Raw genomic sequence first — 16,806 nt, 5'->3', positions numbered from 1 at the left:
AACATTATTTCTAAAACCTTCTTTACACTGATCAAAATGATAAAATATCTTATTTGTTTTACTTGAATTCTAACAAGAATTTTAGTCTTCGTGGAGAATTATAATTTTTAACTTAATAACATTATTTACTGTGTTAAATATTATAATTTTAAAAATTGTAAAAATAAATAATTTTGTAAAAGAAATAAAAAGTCAGATAGCTAATATAATAATTTTGAATTAAGAAGTTAAACACTTTGGGAGAGATTGTTGAGTTCTATATCTTACTAAATAATAAAAATATTTTAATTAAACAACAGTTAAAAGGGTACAATAGAAAATAGTTTAAAATATATAATCTTTACGTATTGACTATAAACATATAATTAAATATAAAATATTTTCAAATTAAAACGAAAAAGAAAAAAGACAAAACATTTTACCCTTCTAATATCCCTTCTGCTGCTAGTGGTGAAAATTTCCAAGCTCTGCGTGTTCCTCTCTGAAGGGAGATAGAAGAAGAAGCCTTGCTGGTGATTGAGTAAAGTTAATTGTAAACCTGAGAATCGGAAGAGAAGATGGAGATGGAGGAAATCACCGGCGGTGGCAACAACAGTGAGACTGGGATCCGATGGTGGTGGGGTGTAGCCGCCGCTGCTCAAATGGGTTTGGGTATGCGTTCCTACGCCAAAGGGTACGCAGGCGATTCGCGCTTCATGCCTCTCAAAGCCTTCACCGTTGCCTCCCTCTTCCTCGGCAGCGCCGCCTCCGCCTCCGTCCTCCTCCTCCAATCAAATGGAATCAACGGGGTACTGCTGTCACTATTCCATTTTCTGTTTTTTGACTATCTCGCTTTATGTTTCATGTTTGTGGTCTCGTTAGGGATCACCATTTTGTTTTGGGTGGAAGGATGATGGACATATCTTTGTTGCATTGAATTTGAAAGAGGGTTTGATGCCCGTGGAGTGTGGTGGACGTGGATGAAATGTAGTTTTTTTAGTGGGGAAAGAAATTGATGGGATTTAGGTGGTTCTAGCGAGTGAATTCTGAAATGGGTTTTGGTTTCATTTTTTGTTTATTGGTTTGTAGTGAAGGCAAAAAGTGCTGCTTCTGAGCAATTTAGATTAACAAGGGAGGGAGTGTCACATGAGTTCTAAAGTTTTGTGATTTGTATTAGGCAGTGGAATTCTAGTTGTGAGTGACAGGTCAATGAAGGGTTTGTTAGTTGCAGACTGAAGTTGGATGTGAATGAAATGCCTTCTTAGTGGTTTTGGTTTGTTTATACGTGGAAACGTTAGGTTTTTGGGTAGTGCAAGTTATCAAGGAAGTTTGAGCTTGAAAGAGGATAGTAGTGTATACACTGCTGCTAGAGTTGGAAGAAAGAAACTATGGTGGTTTAGTTATTTTAAGGTGGAACTGAAATAAGTTACTGGTTTCATTGGACGGTAAGTAACTCTTGTATTTAGATCATTGACCAGAAAAAAACTATTTTTAACTACGGAAAAAAGCCTTAAATGTGATTTTCCTATTACTAATGTTCGGCCATACTTTAGCAGCACTGACTAAATCATGTCCGTGCATTGTTCTCCCATGGCTTTCATGAAAATCTAGATATGATAATCGGTCCCACTCAGCTCTTGATTGATTTATTTGACACTTGAGTAACATCAGTTGCAAAATTATTGGCAAATGGTATGATTTTTAAATAAATCTGTAAAATGAACAAGGTGCTTGATGTTGGTGTAGTTGAATATTGAAAAATTGAGGCCAAATCAAATTGAAGTTGATCTTTCTGTGCAAACTGCATAGTTCGTTTGCTTGAACAGTGAAGACAAATACTTATAGTAAACAGAGCTGTCATTATGACTAGTTTCACATGATATCAAATTACTTATTAATTCTAAATGAGTGAGTCTCTACATTATGTGGAAAAATTGTGTCAGATATATTTTTGTTCTTTGAATTCCTTAGGTTGTTAAACAATGTAGAAAGAAGCACCAATGTGCTGTCTTTGGTATTTTGGATGAAATTGTTCTTTGACTTAAACATCATGTAGAGATAACAAACTTGAAGTTAAAGTTAGTTTTTCTGTGCTGTGCTTTTAATATGGAAGTATTGTGAGTGTTAGACATATTAGGAATGAGAGGTGAGTACTGAAAAAAAGTCAGAGGAGGTAGGGTTAATGATATCATCCACACATAAAGCTACAGCTGAGGTCAAGGTGGAATTATCTCAACCAGGATCATGTTTTTCCTATGTAGAGGATTTGATGTGTTGTATTGAAATGCTAAAAACGATGCACTATAAATTGCATAATGGTCGTGAAGAAGTACCCATTGTTCAGTTACACATAAGCTAGGGGCACAATCTGTGGTTCTATGGTGTAATGTTTCAAACTCTTGAATCTTACAGATTCTTCATTCACATGACAAAGTTATGCATTTGGTGCATGACAAAAGTTGTAAACTTGTTTGTGTTCTTTATCCTCTATATTTAGCTCATTATTTTTAAGTTTATTCCATAGCTTTTGTTTAAAAATCATGTTAATTTGGGTCAATTAATTGGTTTGTTTTTCTTATAATAATATAAAATAAATTAAATGGGTTCAAATTAGTTGATTAATTCTTTGCCCTGCATTTGCTCTCGATTGCTTTGTTATTTTCCTTTGCTTTTGTATTGTATTTTTGTTCTAACTTCCGTGGTATTACATAGATGTGATGTTCCATCTTCTTTACTTGAATCAATCAGTATTTTTACTATCCCTTTATCGTTTGTAAACCCTATGTAGTACAGTAACCTTTATACTAGTGATTGGTAGTTTGGTACCTTTTCCCTCTTGGCACTTAATTACAAACTCAAGAATTCTTACTTGGTTATTTTGAAATGTATCAAACTATGGATGGTCATGATTGATACAAAAGAAATTAAATTGGGAGTTATATCTTATGACAGTTTTGTATTTGTACCTCACTATTACCATTTCTTATTTTAAGGTAGTTTTGTTGTTAGAAACTTGGAATAGAGGATGGAAAAATTACTCGTGCAATGTTTGTTGTTAATTTGTGATAGATGTCAAGAGAACTATTGATGTTCTTTTCACTTGACTGTGGGATCTGGTTCCCTTTTCCTGTGAATAATATGTCTGCTCTTTATCATTCTCAGATGCTTTATATGCAGACGTGACTATTTTATCCTACTTTATAATATCGCATACAGGTGGAAGATCTCATGGAAGCAGGCGCAAATTTAAGAGCAAAACTTGGGTTGCCTCCACGTACTCAGAATAAGTAAGCATATGTTTATAGTTTGTACAATTAAGATATATCTCCAATCTGAATACTGTCGAATAAACGTTCTGCATAATCAGTGCAAAAGGAAGAAAAACAAAGATTGGTGTTTCTTTTAACTGTGTTAAAATTTGGAATTTGCCAACAAATGTTCTCAGGGTACTAATTACTGGATGAAATTAGATAGCATTAGATAAACCATATAAGCATTTAATATCTTCAAATATCAGAAATCATTTACATTTTCTTATTAATTAACAGGATTTAATGAACGGTATTAAATGCTTTTATGTCCGTTTTTCTTTACATTTGTTAGCTAGACTCTTCAAATTTTATGCAAATATGGAGTGAACTAAAGTTATTATAGTTTTTACGGGTGGAAATGGAAGATAAATTGCTTAACCTTCTAACATTAATACTCATTTGTTTTACGTACTTGTTCATGTGTTTTTAATAACTTGTAGGTCTTCTATGAATTAAAAGTAGCATATTTATTTGCGTAGGAAAATGGATGATTCGTGACAATAAGCTCAGCCATGTCTTGTACTGATATCTGGTGGTTTGATTCCTTGGTGGATACAAAAATTATTGTAAACGTTCATGGGATGGTGCACGCAAGGGTTGAAGGTTTTATGTGCAACTTAAGAATCATATTTATGCATAAAACTTTCTGACTAGGATGAATAGAACATATGTACTAACTTGGAGAATGTGCTATGAAAGTAGAAAGTATTATTGTCGTGTACTTCATATGATTTGGTTCATTTTAATATTTTTATTAGCATTTCATTTGTATTATTAATGCTTTTGTTATAACTTCTTCCTCAATACATAAATATCTATGTCACCGCATAAAGGGTCGGTTTCTGTTTTGTTTTATGAATTTGGTAATGCAGTTTATATGCTTCTTATTGCATTTGGGTCATCTTTTAACAAGTAATTGTCTTTGTACTGCTAATTGGATGTCGTATTTGAAGCATTCAGCGGCTACTTTGATGAAAACCAATTAATGCTTTTGGTGTAATTACAACAACTTCCTTTTTAGGTTGGAACTTATTATGCAGTCATACCAAACAGTGTGTTGTTATGCATATTAGTGTTCTTGTTTCAATGTTTAAAAAATGACCCATTGGAGTAAGAGCTTGAGAATAGAGACTAACATGCTCACACAAGTCTTATATTTCAGCAGTGATCATGAATCTTGCGATTCACAATACAATGCACGATTCAGATAATGGGGCTTTATTTGGATTCAACTATCTTATTTTAATGTAGCATAGCATCACCTAATTACAAACATTGAGAGAGACATTAGAGTGAGGTTGTAGAGTTAAGTGAGAATGATCATGGGAAAGTTTGGTTGGTGGAATTGTGGAAAGGTGGGAGGGAATAGCTTACACCAGTTTTATCACTAGGAGTGAGTAAATCAAACTCTCCAAAGGTAAATGCGTGATCTTTGTTGAAAATAGGGCGTCTAAGTTCTACATATCCACAGTACTGCACTTTATTTATCTCCGCATCCTTTCTTAGTGAAGAAACTGCCACCTTAACTCCTTCCCCTGCAAACAATTTTATTAAGTTTTTTTTTTTGCTTATTATTAGAGTAGCCCATGGTAACAAGGTAAAAAAAAAAAATTTAACCAAATTAAATTATCAAGAAATATACATTTTTGCTTCCCTCTATCATAAATGCTTCAGTAATCATTCCTATCCTGTTTGCATCATCTTTGAAATATACTCGTATTATAGTTAGTGCCTATATAAGTTTTTTAGTATTTTTTACTCTCAATATTTAATAAATACGCAAATTTAGTTTTAATTGTAATTTTATTGTTCTTGAATTAAAATCATTTTAATCATGTATTTAAGAGTATGCAAACATGTCATATTGTTAAAATTATGATATCAACCATGTCAATTCAAAAGTAATAGAATAACGGCTAGATCAAATTTGCATATTTATTAAATGTTAGTTATCACCATTACTGCAAGAATTTGGAAATACCTATTTTAATAGAAATAATTTTCAAGTACCAAAATCTATAACTATTTATCTTAATTAGTTTACAATATATATTTTTTTGCGCTCAAAATGTACAAGTATTAAGTTCAAATTAATAAATATTACCACTGAAATTTTGTTTGGATGAGATCCAGTTGACCTATTAAAAATAGGTAGAATCATGCTAAAGTTCCTAACCTCTCTATTAGAAAGCAGGTTGGCAAGCTAACCTACCAGTTCTTATTTTTTCTTATATGTTTAATAAATACTATTTTGACAATATCTAATAAATACTTATTTTCTTATATATTTTTGTTGTTGTCACATCATATATTCTGCAGACCTATTTTTATTTTCCAAGTATATATGAGATGGTAATTAATATTTAGAATGTCGATAAATAATTTTCCAGATGGTAATTAATACTTACATAAAATAAAAGTTGAGTATTATAGAAGGGCAATATGTTAAATAGAGAAGAATTGGGATGTTTACCATGTGTAATAAGGAGCAAGTTTTGAGTGGGATATTTGTCAGCAAGGTCCTTAATTAAGTGCTTGTATCTTTCCCCTGCTTGCAACTCTGTTTCTCCCCATCGCGGAAACTGAAGTTTACAAGGCAGAAAAAAGTTAGAATAGTAGCATGGATGGATGCATATATGAGTGAAATTGAACTCCAATGTACCTCTTTATACACCCTTTCAACATTTTTATCCACTATCTCAGCTGGCAGCATCGATTCACACTCTGCTATATCAAATCTCAAGTTTCCATCTTTTGGAGCAACGTTTGGACGAATAGCCTTGCTGTTCACCATTTCACACAATCCATACTCAACCGACACCTGCACTTTAAACAACAACAAACATCTTTATTTCTCACAATTACACCTTTTCATATAAGTTTACTTTATTTTCAAATGTTTTGTTTTAATTTCTATTATTCAAAAAATATTAAACCACATTTTTTCAATTTTTATTAACTATCTTATCATTTAATAGACTCACAAACTAAAATAAAACAATCTGACCTTGACTTCAGAAGGGTCAACTGCAACACCGTCCCCGGTGCTGCTGCCACCCTCCTCTACGGCGGCGAGAGACTGGACGAGTACTATGGCGGTCTGGAGGCAGCGGAGGAACGGTGAAACGAAGACCCGCCGGATCGGAAACCCGAGACTCTCTCGGAGCCTCCGGCCCGTTTCGAGCGCCCGCTGCCGGCCCGGTTCGGCCAGCGGTGGATCCCACGGACGCGCCGCCGTGGCGGCCCACGACGGTTCTAAGTTGTCGAAGCGCTCGCCGTGCCTCATTACGACAACGTTCTGGTACGAAACGGCACCGTGGCTTCTTACGGAACCCATTTTGACTGAACCTACAGAGATAGAACGTGTTTGCGATTGGGAAATTGCAATAGAAATTGAGAATTGTGCTTCTTTTCTAAGCACACTATTATAGACTGTGTTCATGCTCATGAAATTGCTCTCCAATTTCCCGCAAAGAATGTCTTTCTACATGGTGTTGTCATTTTGCCCTCCCACTTTTACTTAAACTACTTATTTATACACCATTAATCTACATTATACACTAATAATAATAATAAATTGATAAGATATATAGAATCCTAAAATATGGAATAAGGTGCAGAGAGAGAGTTTAGTACATAATTCTATCAAAAAATAAACTATGGTGCTAATTGTTGGAATCTAATGAAACAAACACAAACGTTGTACCCAGCTAGATTTAACCATTGTACTCTAATTTGAAAATTTTGAAAAATTATATTTTAATACCTTTATTAAATAAATATAACCTGATAGCTTTATTTTAATAATATAATATAATATAATAGTAATTTTATTTGAAAATAAAATTTAGTAATATAATTAGTTATCAGATGAGTATTCTTTTATTACGAAGGATCAAAGTATTAATGTTAAAAAAATTTATGAAGAGAAGCTATCTATATAGTTATTAAAAATGAGAATAACAAATTAATAACTTTTTTATTAAATTAAAATCAATACATACGAAAAAGAAGTTTATAAAAAATTCTATAAGATAGGGTAGTGAAGGATGATATCATCAATTTCATTTCATTTGAAGTTTAAAATTTGTAATTATTTAAAATAATCCTACGTCATTCTCTCTATACGTTGTTTATATAGCAACTGAAATAAACAACTATAAATAAAATAAGATGAAGCTTAACGTACTTGTAGACAGTGATCGAAAACCAGCTGCTTTGATATACACCTGCAACATACGTAACATGTTGTAAGTAAAAAGTGAAATGAAACAGTGCCTTACAGTGGGAAATAAAGCATAAGATTGATAATGCAGAAAGAAAATGTGAAGACCTTAGAAGTTTTGTGCAGAATGGGAGGTAAGTTAGACGTGGCAGAAAGAGAGAAAAGGTGAAGTAATCTTAACGAAGGCATGGAGATGAAGAACGATGAGAACAGAGGAAGATGGGGAAGAAGAGAAATATAGAGAGAAAGAGAGAGCCTTTGAAGGGCTGCAACGAATGAGAACGTTAAATGTTGAAAAATTTGAAGGCGTGTGAATTTAAGAAGGGTGGAAGAAAGAATTGGAGGAAGGTTCGTGAGGTGCGTTTGTGATTGAAATTGTCAAGAAAATAGTGCTTCCTTTTTGTGACTGTAATTTGGTGTTCAAACCCCAAAGTCACTTCATTGACTTTGATTCCACTCATCTGCGCGTCTGCATCACTTTCAAATTAAGTTTCACCAATCTTATGTTTTCATTGTTGCTAATGTGCAATAATATATATATATATATATATATATATATATATATATATATATATATATATATATATATATATATAACTGGACTGTTATTTATTTCTTTCATTTGTATATTATGATTAATTTATTTATCCGTTAAAGGTGTCTAAAATAAGTATGTTAATTACGGCTACAGTTCAATTAGATGAAAATAACATAAATAAAGCATATGAAAAATATATAACGGAAAATTGAAAGATAAAGATGAAGATGAAAAAAAAAACCGAAATTTGCAATTTAGCGAAAATTACTTTTACTTTTGTCAACTATCAATTAGGTCTCCAATCTAGAAAGAGAATTCATAAAATTATTTACATATCTTAACCTTTGTTTTCTTAAAGATATTTTGAGAAGCAAATCACAAACTGATAAATAAAAGATTATGGTAATAATTATCGTCTAAAAGAAAAAAAAACTTAATCCTTTGTCACTTTAAAAGAAAGTGTAAGATTAAAAAAAAATGCAATGTATATATAAGAATTGTAACTGGTTTATGTTGTAATTGATACAAGAGGTAATTTTTCACAAAATATCATATGGTTTGCTTGGTAAAAGCTTCTTATAGTGGTTTAAAGGTCACTTGTCCAAATTGTAAGTGGTGCATATAATGTTTTATTTGTTTTATGAATGCTTTATTTTTTAGGAAAATGATATGTCGACAACGATTTTTTGCCAACAATTTGATAACGCCAGGTGGCGTCTTTGCATTGGCCAAATTTAATAAAAAGAAAATAGAGAGAGGTTATCAGACTAAGGGCAAAATTGGAAGAAAAGTTTACAAGTTTAACATTTTTGGTTTCGCGGTTTTCGTTTTCGTTTTTTCGCTCTCACCTCTACACTTCTTTCATCCCTTCTATCTTCTCTCTCGATCTAACCTCTATCTTCTCTGTCGTTCTAACCCTATTCTTTTATCTTTTTTCTGATTCGAAGTCTGGTGGCGATTTGGGTGTCATGAATTTAATTCTTTTTACGTTGTGTGTGTTATAATGAATAAAGGTGTTATATTGAAAAAAGAACGCAGAATATTAATAAGTATTTAAAATGAAGGCAATGGTTTCAAAAATGAATATAAGTTGTGGAATTTGTTGACCAAAAAATCATACAAGTGAATTTAAGGGTCATTACTGGTTGGGAGGTTATGTTTGGTGACCCCAAGAAGTGGGAAAGAAGCCATTCTTACTGAGGGGACCAAGTTGGACAAGTGCAGAGCTAATCTGCAGAAAAAACATTGTCATAATCGTTTACAGTGGCCTCGTAAATGATTACACGAGAGAAATCACTGTTTTGTACAGAAAGTTGAACTGAAGTAGTCAGTTGTGGTGTCCTGGGTGATCATTGGCAAAAACTGTTAATTTAAAGCACAAGTCCACTTGTATTTACTTGGTGTTGGTGTTTGACTGGTGGTAGAGCATGGTAGGTGATGGGAGGTGACCCCAAGAAGTGGGGAAGAAGTCATTCTTACTGAAGGGACCAAGTTGGAGAAGTGCATGACTAATCTACAAAAAAAACACTGTGGTAATCGTTTACAGTGGCCTGGTAAACGATTACACGAGAGTATCACTGTTTTGTACAGAAAGTTAAACTGAAGTAGTCAGCTGTGGTGTCATGGGTGATCATTGGCAAAAATTGTTACTTTTAGGCACAAGTCCACTTGTATTTACTTGGTGTTGGTGTTTCAGTGGTGGTAGAGAGTGGAAAATGATGGGAGGTGACCCCAAGAAGTGGAGAAGAAGCCATTCTTACTTAGGGGACCAAGTTGGACAAGTGCAGATCTAATCTGTAGAAAAAACACTGTGGTAATCGTTTACAGGGTCCTTGTAATCGATTACAATGGCAAAAAAGGCCTAAACTTGATTACCATGACATAATTTGAAAGGTCTTTGAGTCTAGATTCCAACAAAATAAGAATCAACTCATTTGGAGTTCGGTGAAGAAAGTTATGAGCAAAAGAACAAGCAAAGGTCAAAGTTGGCAAGAATATATGAAACGCTAACTTAGAAAGAATAAACTGTACCAACTCAGATGTCCAAAAATGACAAATTAGTAGTCATTAGAAATATTTTTGAGTCTAGTTTCTAATAAAAAAAGAATCACATCATTTGGAGGTCGGTGGAAAAAGTTATGATTAAAATAGTCAGCAAAGATCAAAGTTGACAGCATGTTATCTCACTCAAATTGCCTTTGGCTACTTATGTGCGCACAGGTGGCTCCTGCAGCACAAGTTTTTGTACAAAACTAGACTTTTGTTCGTGTAATCACTTACAAGGCTCTTGTAATCGATTACAAGGCACAAAATGGCCTGCACTTGTTTCAGCACTTGAACCAACTTGGTCTTGACACCAACATTGGGTCTTTCCTTCACCATGGACTGCCCAAACCCTAGTTTCCTCCCTCTACTCACACTTAAACACTAAAAACAACTCTCATCAACTGAAGAAATATGGAAAAATAACGTAAAATGTCTTTGTCTACCTGTGTGCCCACAACTAGCTCCTACAGCACAAGTTTTTGTACAAAACCAGATTTTTTTTCGTGTAATCGTTTACAGTGTCCTTGTAATCAATTATAGTATCAAAAAAGGTGTAAACTTGATTTCCAAGGCATAATTTGAAAGGTTTTTGAGTCTAGATTCCAACAAAACAAGAATCAACTCATTTAGAGTTCGATGAAGAAAGTTATGAGCAAAAGAACAAGCAAAGGTCAGAGTTGGCAAGAATATATGAAACGCTAACTTGAAAGAATAAACTGTACCAACTCAGATGTCCAAAAATTACAAATTAGTAGTCATTGGAAAGATTTTTGAGTCTAGTTTCTCATAAAAAAAGAATCACATCATTTGGAGGTCGGTGGGAAAAGTTATCAGTAAAATAGCTAGCAAAGGTCAAAGTTGACAGCATGTTATCTCACCCAAGTTGCTCATCTCATAAACATTGTTTCTTTCCTCCATCACGGGGTGCCAAAACATGACTTTTGAACAAAAAAATCGACTATAAAACATTATTACTTTTGTGAATACTGGGTGCCCAAACATGATTTTCCAGCCTATACTCACACTCAAACACTAAAATCAAGTGAAAACCAGTTGATTTATGCCAAAAAATTAAAAATTTTCACTATGGTCACCTAGGTTACCACAACTGACTCCTCCAGTACAAGTTTATGTACAAATCTTGGATTTTGTTCGTGTAATCGTTTACCAAGCATCTGTAAACGATTACAAGTGTATTTTTTGGTGCAGAAGTTTCAAGACTTCATCTAAGTTGTTCATCTCATAAACATTGTTCATTTCCTCAATCATGGGGTGCCCAAACATGACTTTCCAGCCTATACTCACACTCAAACACTAAAATCAAGTGAAAACCAGTTGATTTATGCCAAAAAATTAAAAATTTTGACTATGGTCACCTAGGTTACCACAACTGACTCCTCTAGTACAAGTTTCTGTACAAATGTTGGATTTTGTTCGTGTAATCGTTTACCAAGCATCTGTAAACGATTACAAGTGTATTTTTTGGTGCAGAAGTTTCAAGACTTCATCTAAGTTGTTCATCTCATAAACATTGTTCATTTCCTCAATCATGGGGTGCCCAAACATGACTTTCCAGCCTATACTCACACTCAAACACTAAAATCAAGTGAAAACCAGTTGATTTATGCCAAAAAATTAAAAATTTTGACTATGGTCACCTAGGTTACCACAACTGACTCCTCCAGTACAAGTTTCTGTACAAATCTTGGATTTTGTTCGTGTAATCGTTTACCAAGCATCTGTAAACGATTACAAGTGTATTTTTTGGTGCAGAAGTTTCAAGACTTCATCTAAGTTGTTCATCTCATAAACATTGTTCATTTTCTCAATCATGGGGTGCCCAAACATGACTTTCCAGCCTATACTCACACTCAAACACTAAAATCAAGTGAAAACCAATTGATTTATGCCAAAAAAATAAAAATTTTGACTATGGTCACCTAGGTTAGCACAGTCGACTCCTACAGTACAAGTTTCTGTACAAATCCTGGATTTTGTTCGTGTAATCGTTTACCAATGACTTGTAATCGATTACAACCGTGTTTTTTGGTGCAAAAGTTCCAGGACTTCACCTAACTTCATCATGTCACAAGCATTGTTTCATTCCTCCATCAAATATATCAGTACTAATCAAAGTAGCCACTTTATTCATTAACAATTCAAACAAAACCATATTTCACAATGACAATAACAAAGGAAATTCAATTAACATTAATAATATGTACAATTTTGTATTACTTTCTCTTAACATTGAACAAAATGTATTCCAAATTACAAACATTTGTTCATCTATGTACAATTTTGTATTACTTTCTCTTAAGAAATCTATACAAATATCACTCATATTTTATTCTAAGAAATCGAGTGTAAGGAGTCCTAAGCACTCTGCTCTTGTAACGCCTTCGTGACCCTATCCTCACGTAAGTCTTCATTGGAGGTGGATTGGTGGATATGCCTCCCGGGGAAAAAAAATCCAATGTTCATGGACGGTTCTTCACATAAAACACTCTGTCCACCATCTCTGCAATCAGTGACCGGTGCTCCTCTGTCAAATGCTCGTTCAAAGTAGAAATATACTTTGTTAAAAAGGAGTGACTATCCCTCAACTACATCAACAACAAACAAAATAACCAAAACATAAAAGCCCTAAAACAAAAACAACAAAAAATTTAACAAGGAAAACCCAAAATCCAAACCGAAAACGCAATGTACAAAATGAAGGAAGAATGCATTTACCTTGCTCGTCGAAGGACCATGGTTAACGGAACTTGCCATTTTGCACAATACACTCAACAAAGAGGACGACATTGACCAAAACGAAGAGATGTAACAAAAATGTAGAAGGAGAACGACAAGGAAGAGCGACAACCACAAGGAAGAGGGAGACCGAAAACCAAAAGAGAGAGCTAGAACGAAGATGATGAACGAGAAGGAAGAAAGAGAACGGTGATTTCTAATGAAATAGGGCAAGGGGTATATTTGGAATTCCAAATTTTCTGAAGCTCTCATAAATTTCGATGTCACAATTTCAGAAATAAAAGAAAAAAAATTGGACCAATGCACTACTGACACCTGGCGTTGTTAAAAATGTGTTAAAATTTTGTTGTTGGAATATCACGATCCTATTTTTTATATGTACGACTCTGTGTTGGGACGTCAAGGCTAGGGCTCAAATTCGTGAGGAAATAAAATGAGTTTTATTTTTTCCGAAAACGGGAAGGGTTGATAGAGTTTTGAGAACCCTTCCACAGGATATATAAGAGGGATACATGTTAAAAAAGGTTAACCCATTCATACAAGGCCCATAATTTCCTATAACAAACGCCGCTCCTTAAGAAGCCTGCACCTGGCGGCTTGAAAAATTTGGGACTCCCCCAATGGTAGGAGTAAGTTCCCCAAGGTTCGAACTTGAAACATCAGGTTCGTTGCCAGGCTCTGATACCATTGTTACAAAAAGGTTAACCCATTCATACAAGGCCAAAATTTTGTATAACAATACCATGAGTGAAAAAGAAAGATTTTATTTTGGATTTTAGGGGTTCTCAAGCAACCACGGGAGCGAGTTTTTAGAGGTGGTGGAGGAGAGAGTAGAGCACAGAAAGCAAAGTCGAATCTAGAGTAAGAGAGAGTGCGAAGGTTGAGAACAAGAGGTGTGAAAATTGTTGAGTCTAGGGTTTCACCGTGAGGAGTTTTTGGACTAGGTACGAGGAGCTAACCCTACTTGCATTGTATATGTTTGTTGTATAAGTGATATCAATTGGTAAATCTTGTTCGAGTTTGATAATTGAAGGTTTGAATATTGTAAATGTGAAAAGAAATGAATGAGAATGTGTTCACGAATGGATATGATGAATTGAATGAATTTTGTTGTGCTGCCATGTTCTCTCTTCAATTAATAGACTACACATTAAGAGTTGCTTGATGAAATGCTTGCAATTGAATGTGTGAACTAACATTTAATGTGAAGTCACATACTAAATTATTAATGAGAAAAACCTTAGTAAACACACACACTACAAAATGATTTCCTCACAAATGCATCAATGAGAGTCTTGTTAAATGTACTCATGCTAATGCTTTGCCAATCAATGTTAGACGAGCTCTTACTATGATATATAAAATGATGTTTTTGGTAAACGCATTAAAAGGTACAAACATTGTTCCAAAAACATATGTTGAAAGATATCTTATTAAATGCGCTCTTGAACTAAACGAAAAATTACCAAACAAGGCGCTGTTAGGAAAAACCTAACAAAGGTTAAACGATACCTTATGCTAAACGAAGTTTTTATCCAACGATAAAACTCTCATGAACTGCTTGTTATCTTTACAAAAATGCTTAAACAATCAAATCCTACTCAAGCACAACGTTACAGTTGTTCTGAATGTGCATAAAATGACATTAAATGTACAACGTTTAAAAACAACAAAAGTGATAAGAAAAAAAAACATATTTGCTTGCATATTTGTAATTGTAGGTGTAGTATGCTTGAGAGAAAACTTTGACTGTAACATATGCCATCTAGTCGACATTTAATTTAGTTCTTGGATGTTTAGAATCACTACCACTGTCTCTACATCATTCTTGTTACATTTCTGCATAATCAGTACGTATGGTTATGTGATGCATTTCAACAATCTTGTTTTTTTTAATTGGACTATTACATGGTTCAGATTAACTTTTATGTAAAACAGATTATTTTTGAATTAATTATAATAGGCTTCTAGAAATTGCTCATTTATTTTAAGTTTATAATAAACAGATATTTTTAAAATTATAAAGTATACTTTAGATTTAAGATAAAAAATTTAAATTATGATACGTGGTTCTTTTAATAGTTGACAACTTAAAAAGACAACTAAAATTTACTTTAGAAATTAATATGCAGAGATGTATGAGTGCAAAGTGAAAAATATAATTAAAAAATGTAATTTAGAATGGTTGAAAGAATCCTATTAACTAGTTGCAGCGTGAAATGTACTTCTAAATCAATGAGAACAAGGATATTCTCATCATCTAATTAAAATAGAAATTTAAAACTATATGTTTTCATTTACAATATTTAGGTTGCTTATATGAGGAAGTTGTCAAGTGGTAATTCTTGGTTCTGTTTTTTGGTTATGTAATTTTTTTTAAGTTACATTAAATGAGGTATATGATTTAAAATTGGAACTGCAGGTGGTGTTATGATTATGTCATTGGCATAATTTATATTAAGTTTGTATTGGCAGAGAGGAAAAGAAAAAAGAGATTGAATCATTTTGTTGGTTTGGTTTGAGAGTTAATGTGGAGTGTAATTTGGCAAAGAGGAAAAGAAAAAAGAGATTGGGTCAAAATTGGGTGATTACTCTCTACTTTTGAAATTTGTTTGCTTCTTTATTAGGCCCATCACCTTAATTTGATGCACTTGTAAAACCAATAATATATAGTGAAAAGTAGTTATTGTCCATTGGCATGCTATATCAACTTGAGTGTTTTTTATTTACCTTTGTATTGTTGGTTTGCAGGATCTTGTCGAACTGTGTATATCATGCTCTGTGGTATGGATTGGTATGTTCTTTCCTCTTCTTGTAATTTCTGTTTTAAATTTAATTAGACCTTAATAGACTATCCTCTGTGGATTATCCAATATGAGTAATGCCTTGCCTTTGCATCCAATTGTTAGAAACTTTAATGTTGATTATCCATTACATTTTGATGACATGAATGTTGTTGTTGAGCCTGCCATTGGATGGATGGAGCTTAATGAGTATTTGGAACCTTATGGACTATTTTTTCCACTTGATCCAGGTCAGTTGGTTATGACTTGGGAAATCTCTGATAGTTAAAGGTCAAAGAGGATTAATATTCTGTTGCTTGTACCTAAAATGTAATATTAAAGAGGATTAATATTAAAAACTCAATATTTCAGTAGTCTTATTAGGATACTTCACTATTCAGTTCAGTCCATATGCTATCAACAATTTCTCTTTTCAATTTTTCTTAGCAGTAGCCGATGTTTATGTAGCTGACTTAATTCTAAACCTATGATTTCTTATTCATTTTGTTTGTTTCTTTAGTTCTAGGTTAAATAGGGTCCAAACTTCTTACTTACATTTTTTCAACAAGTGTTTATAGAAAAATTTATTTAAATTGGACCGAATCACACTTTCAGGATCTATCGTTAGTTTATATATATATATATATCACTGCAGTTGTTATTTTGAATACTTGTTCCTTAATGTTTCTTCGAATACAAGGGTATCTTTGCATGATATATATATCACCCTAGCAACTCATACAGTACTCAACATTTAATTTAGTCCTTGGATATTTAGAGTCACTGTCTTTGCCTCATTCTTGTTACACTTCTGCAAAAGAATCAGATAAGAAGATAAAAAAAATTGAATCATACATTATACGTTACGTGTATAAACGCATCTATATAGAAAGAGAAATTGTGCCAGCTTATCCTTAATTATACTATTGGTACCTATTATAGAAAGATAATGCCTACTGATCAAGTTCTTTGGCTTGATTCTTCACAGCATTAGCAACCTCTATGGCTGATTGCTTTGATGGCTCATTTAGATGGAGCAAAAATGTTATATTGTCATGCAACATTGTATTTGCATTTTATTAGAACTAACTATAATTATGCCTTTTCTTATCTCTTTGTTTTCAGATTGCCATCAAGCTTGAAAAAATTCTTCCATCCAATAATTAT

General features: G+C 33.2%; 2 protein-coding genes across 3 annotated transcripts; one reads left to right on the top strand and one right to left on the bottom strand.

The window, feature by feature from the left end:
* The first annotated feature begins 421 nt into the window (after positions 1-421).
* LOC108327112 (uncharacterized) lies at positions 422-4,122 on the top strand. 2 transcript variants are annotated; one of them, XM_017560841.2, is made up of 3 exons: positions 422-788; positions 3,196-3,266; positions 3,731-4,122. In XM_017560841.2, exons 1-3 carry the CDS (start codon positions 558-560, stop codon positions 3,744-3,746), a joined length of 318 nt encoding a protein of 105 aa, XP_017416330.1. In that variant the 5' UTR covers positions 422-557; the 3' UTR covers positions 3,747-4,122. The 2 variants fall into 2 exon arrangements, with proteins under 2 accessions (XP_017416330.1, XP_017416329.1); XM_017560840.2 differs by having other exon boundaries at positions 426-788; positions 3,770-4,122.
* Positions 4,123-4,427: 305 nt separating this feature from the next.
* LOC108328222 (uncharacterized) lies at positions 4,428-7,806 on the bottom strand. Its single transcript, XM_017562053.2, has 6 exons — positions 7,624-7,806; positions 7,480-7,519; positions 6,298-6,638; positions 5,953-6,111; positions 5,764-5,872; positions 4,428-4,825 (listed from the first exon to the last, which is right to left on the bottom strand). The coding sequence occupies exons 1-6, from the start codon at positions 7,702-7,704 to the stop codon at positions 4,611-4,613; spliced, it is 945 nt and encodes a 314-aa protein (XP_017417542.1). The 5' UTR covers positions 7,705-7,806; the 3' UTR covers positions 4,428-4,610.
* Positions 7,807-16,806: the final 9,000 nt, after the last annotated feature.

The sequence above is a fragment of the Vigna angularis genome, chromosome 2 (genome assembly GCF_016808095.1).
Source record: "Vigna angularis cultivar LongXiaoDou No.4 chromosome 2, ASM1680809v1, whole genome shotgun sequence".
In the NCBI taxonomy this organism is placed as follows: Eukaryota; Viridiplantae; Streptophyta; class Magnoliopsida; order Fabales; family Fabaceae; genus Vigna; species Vigna angularis.
Note: the sequence above shows the minus strand (reverse complement) of the source record. Positions and strands in the feature narration are given on the sequence as shown.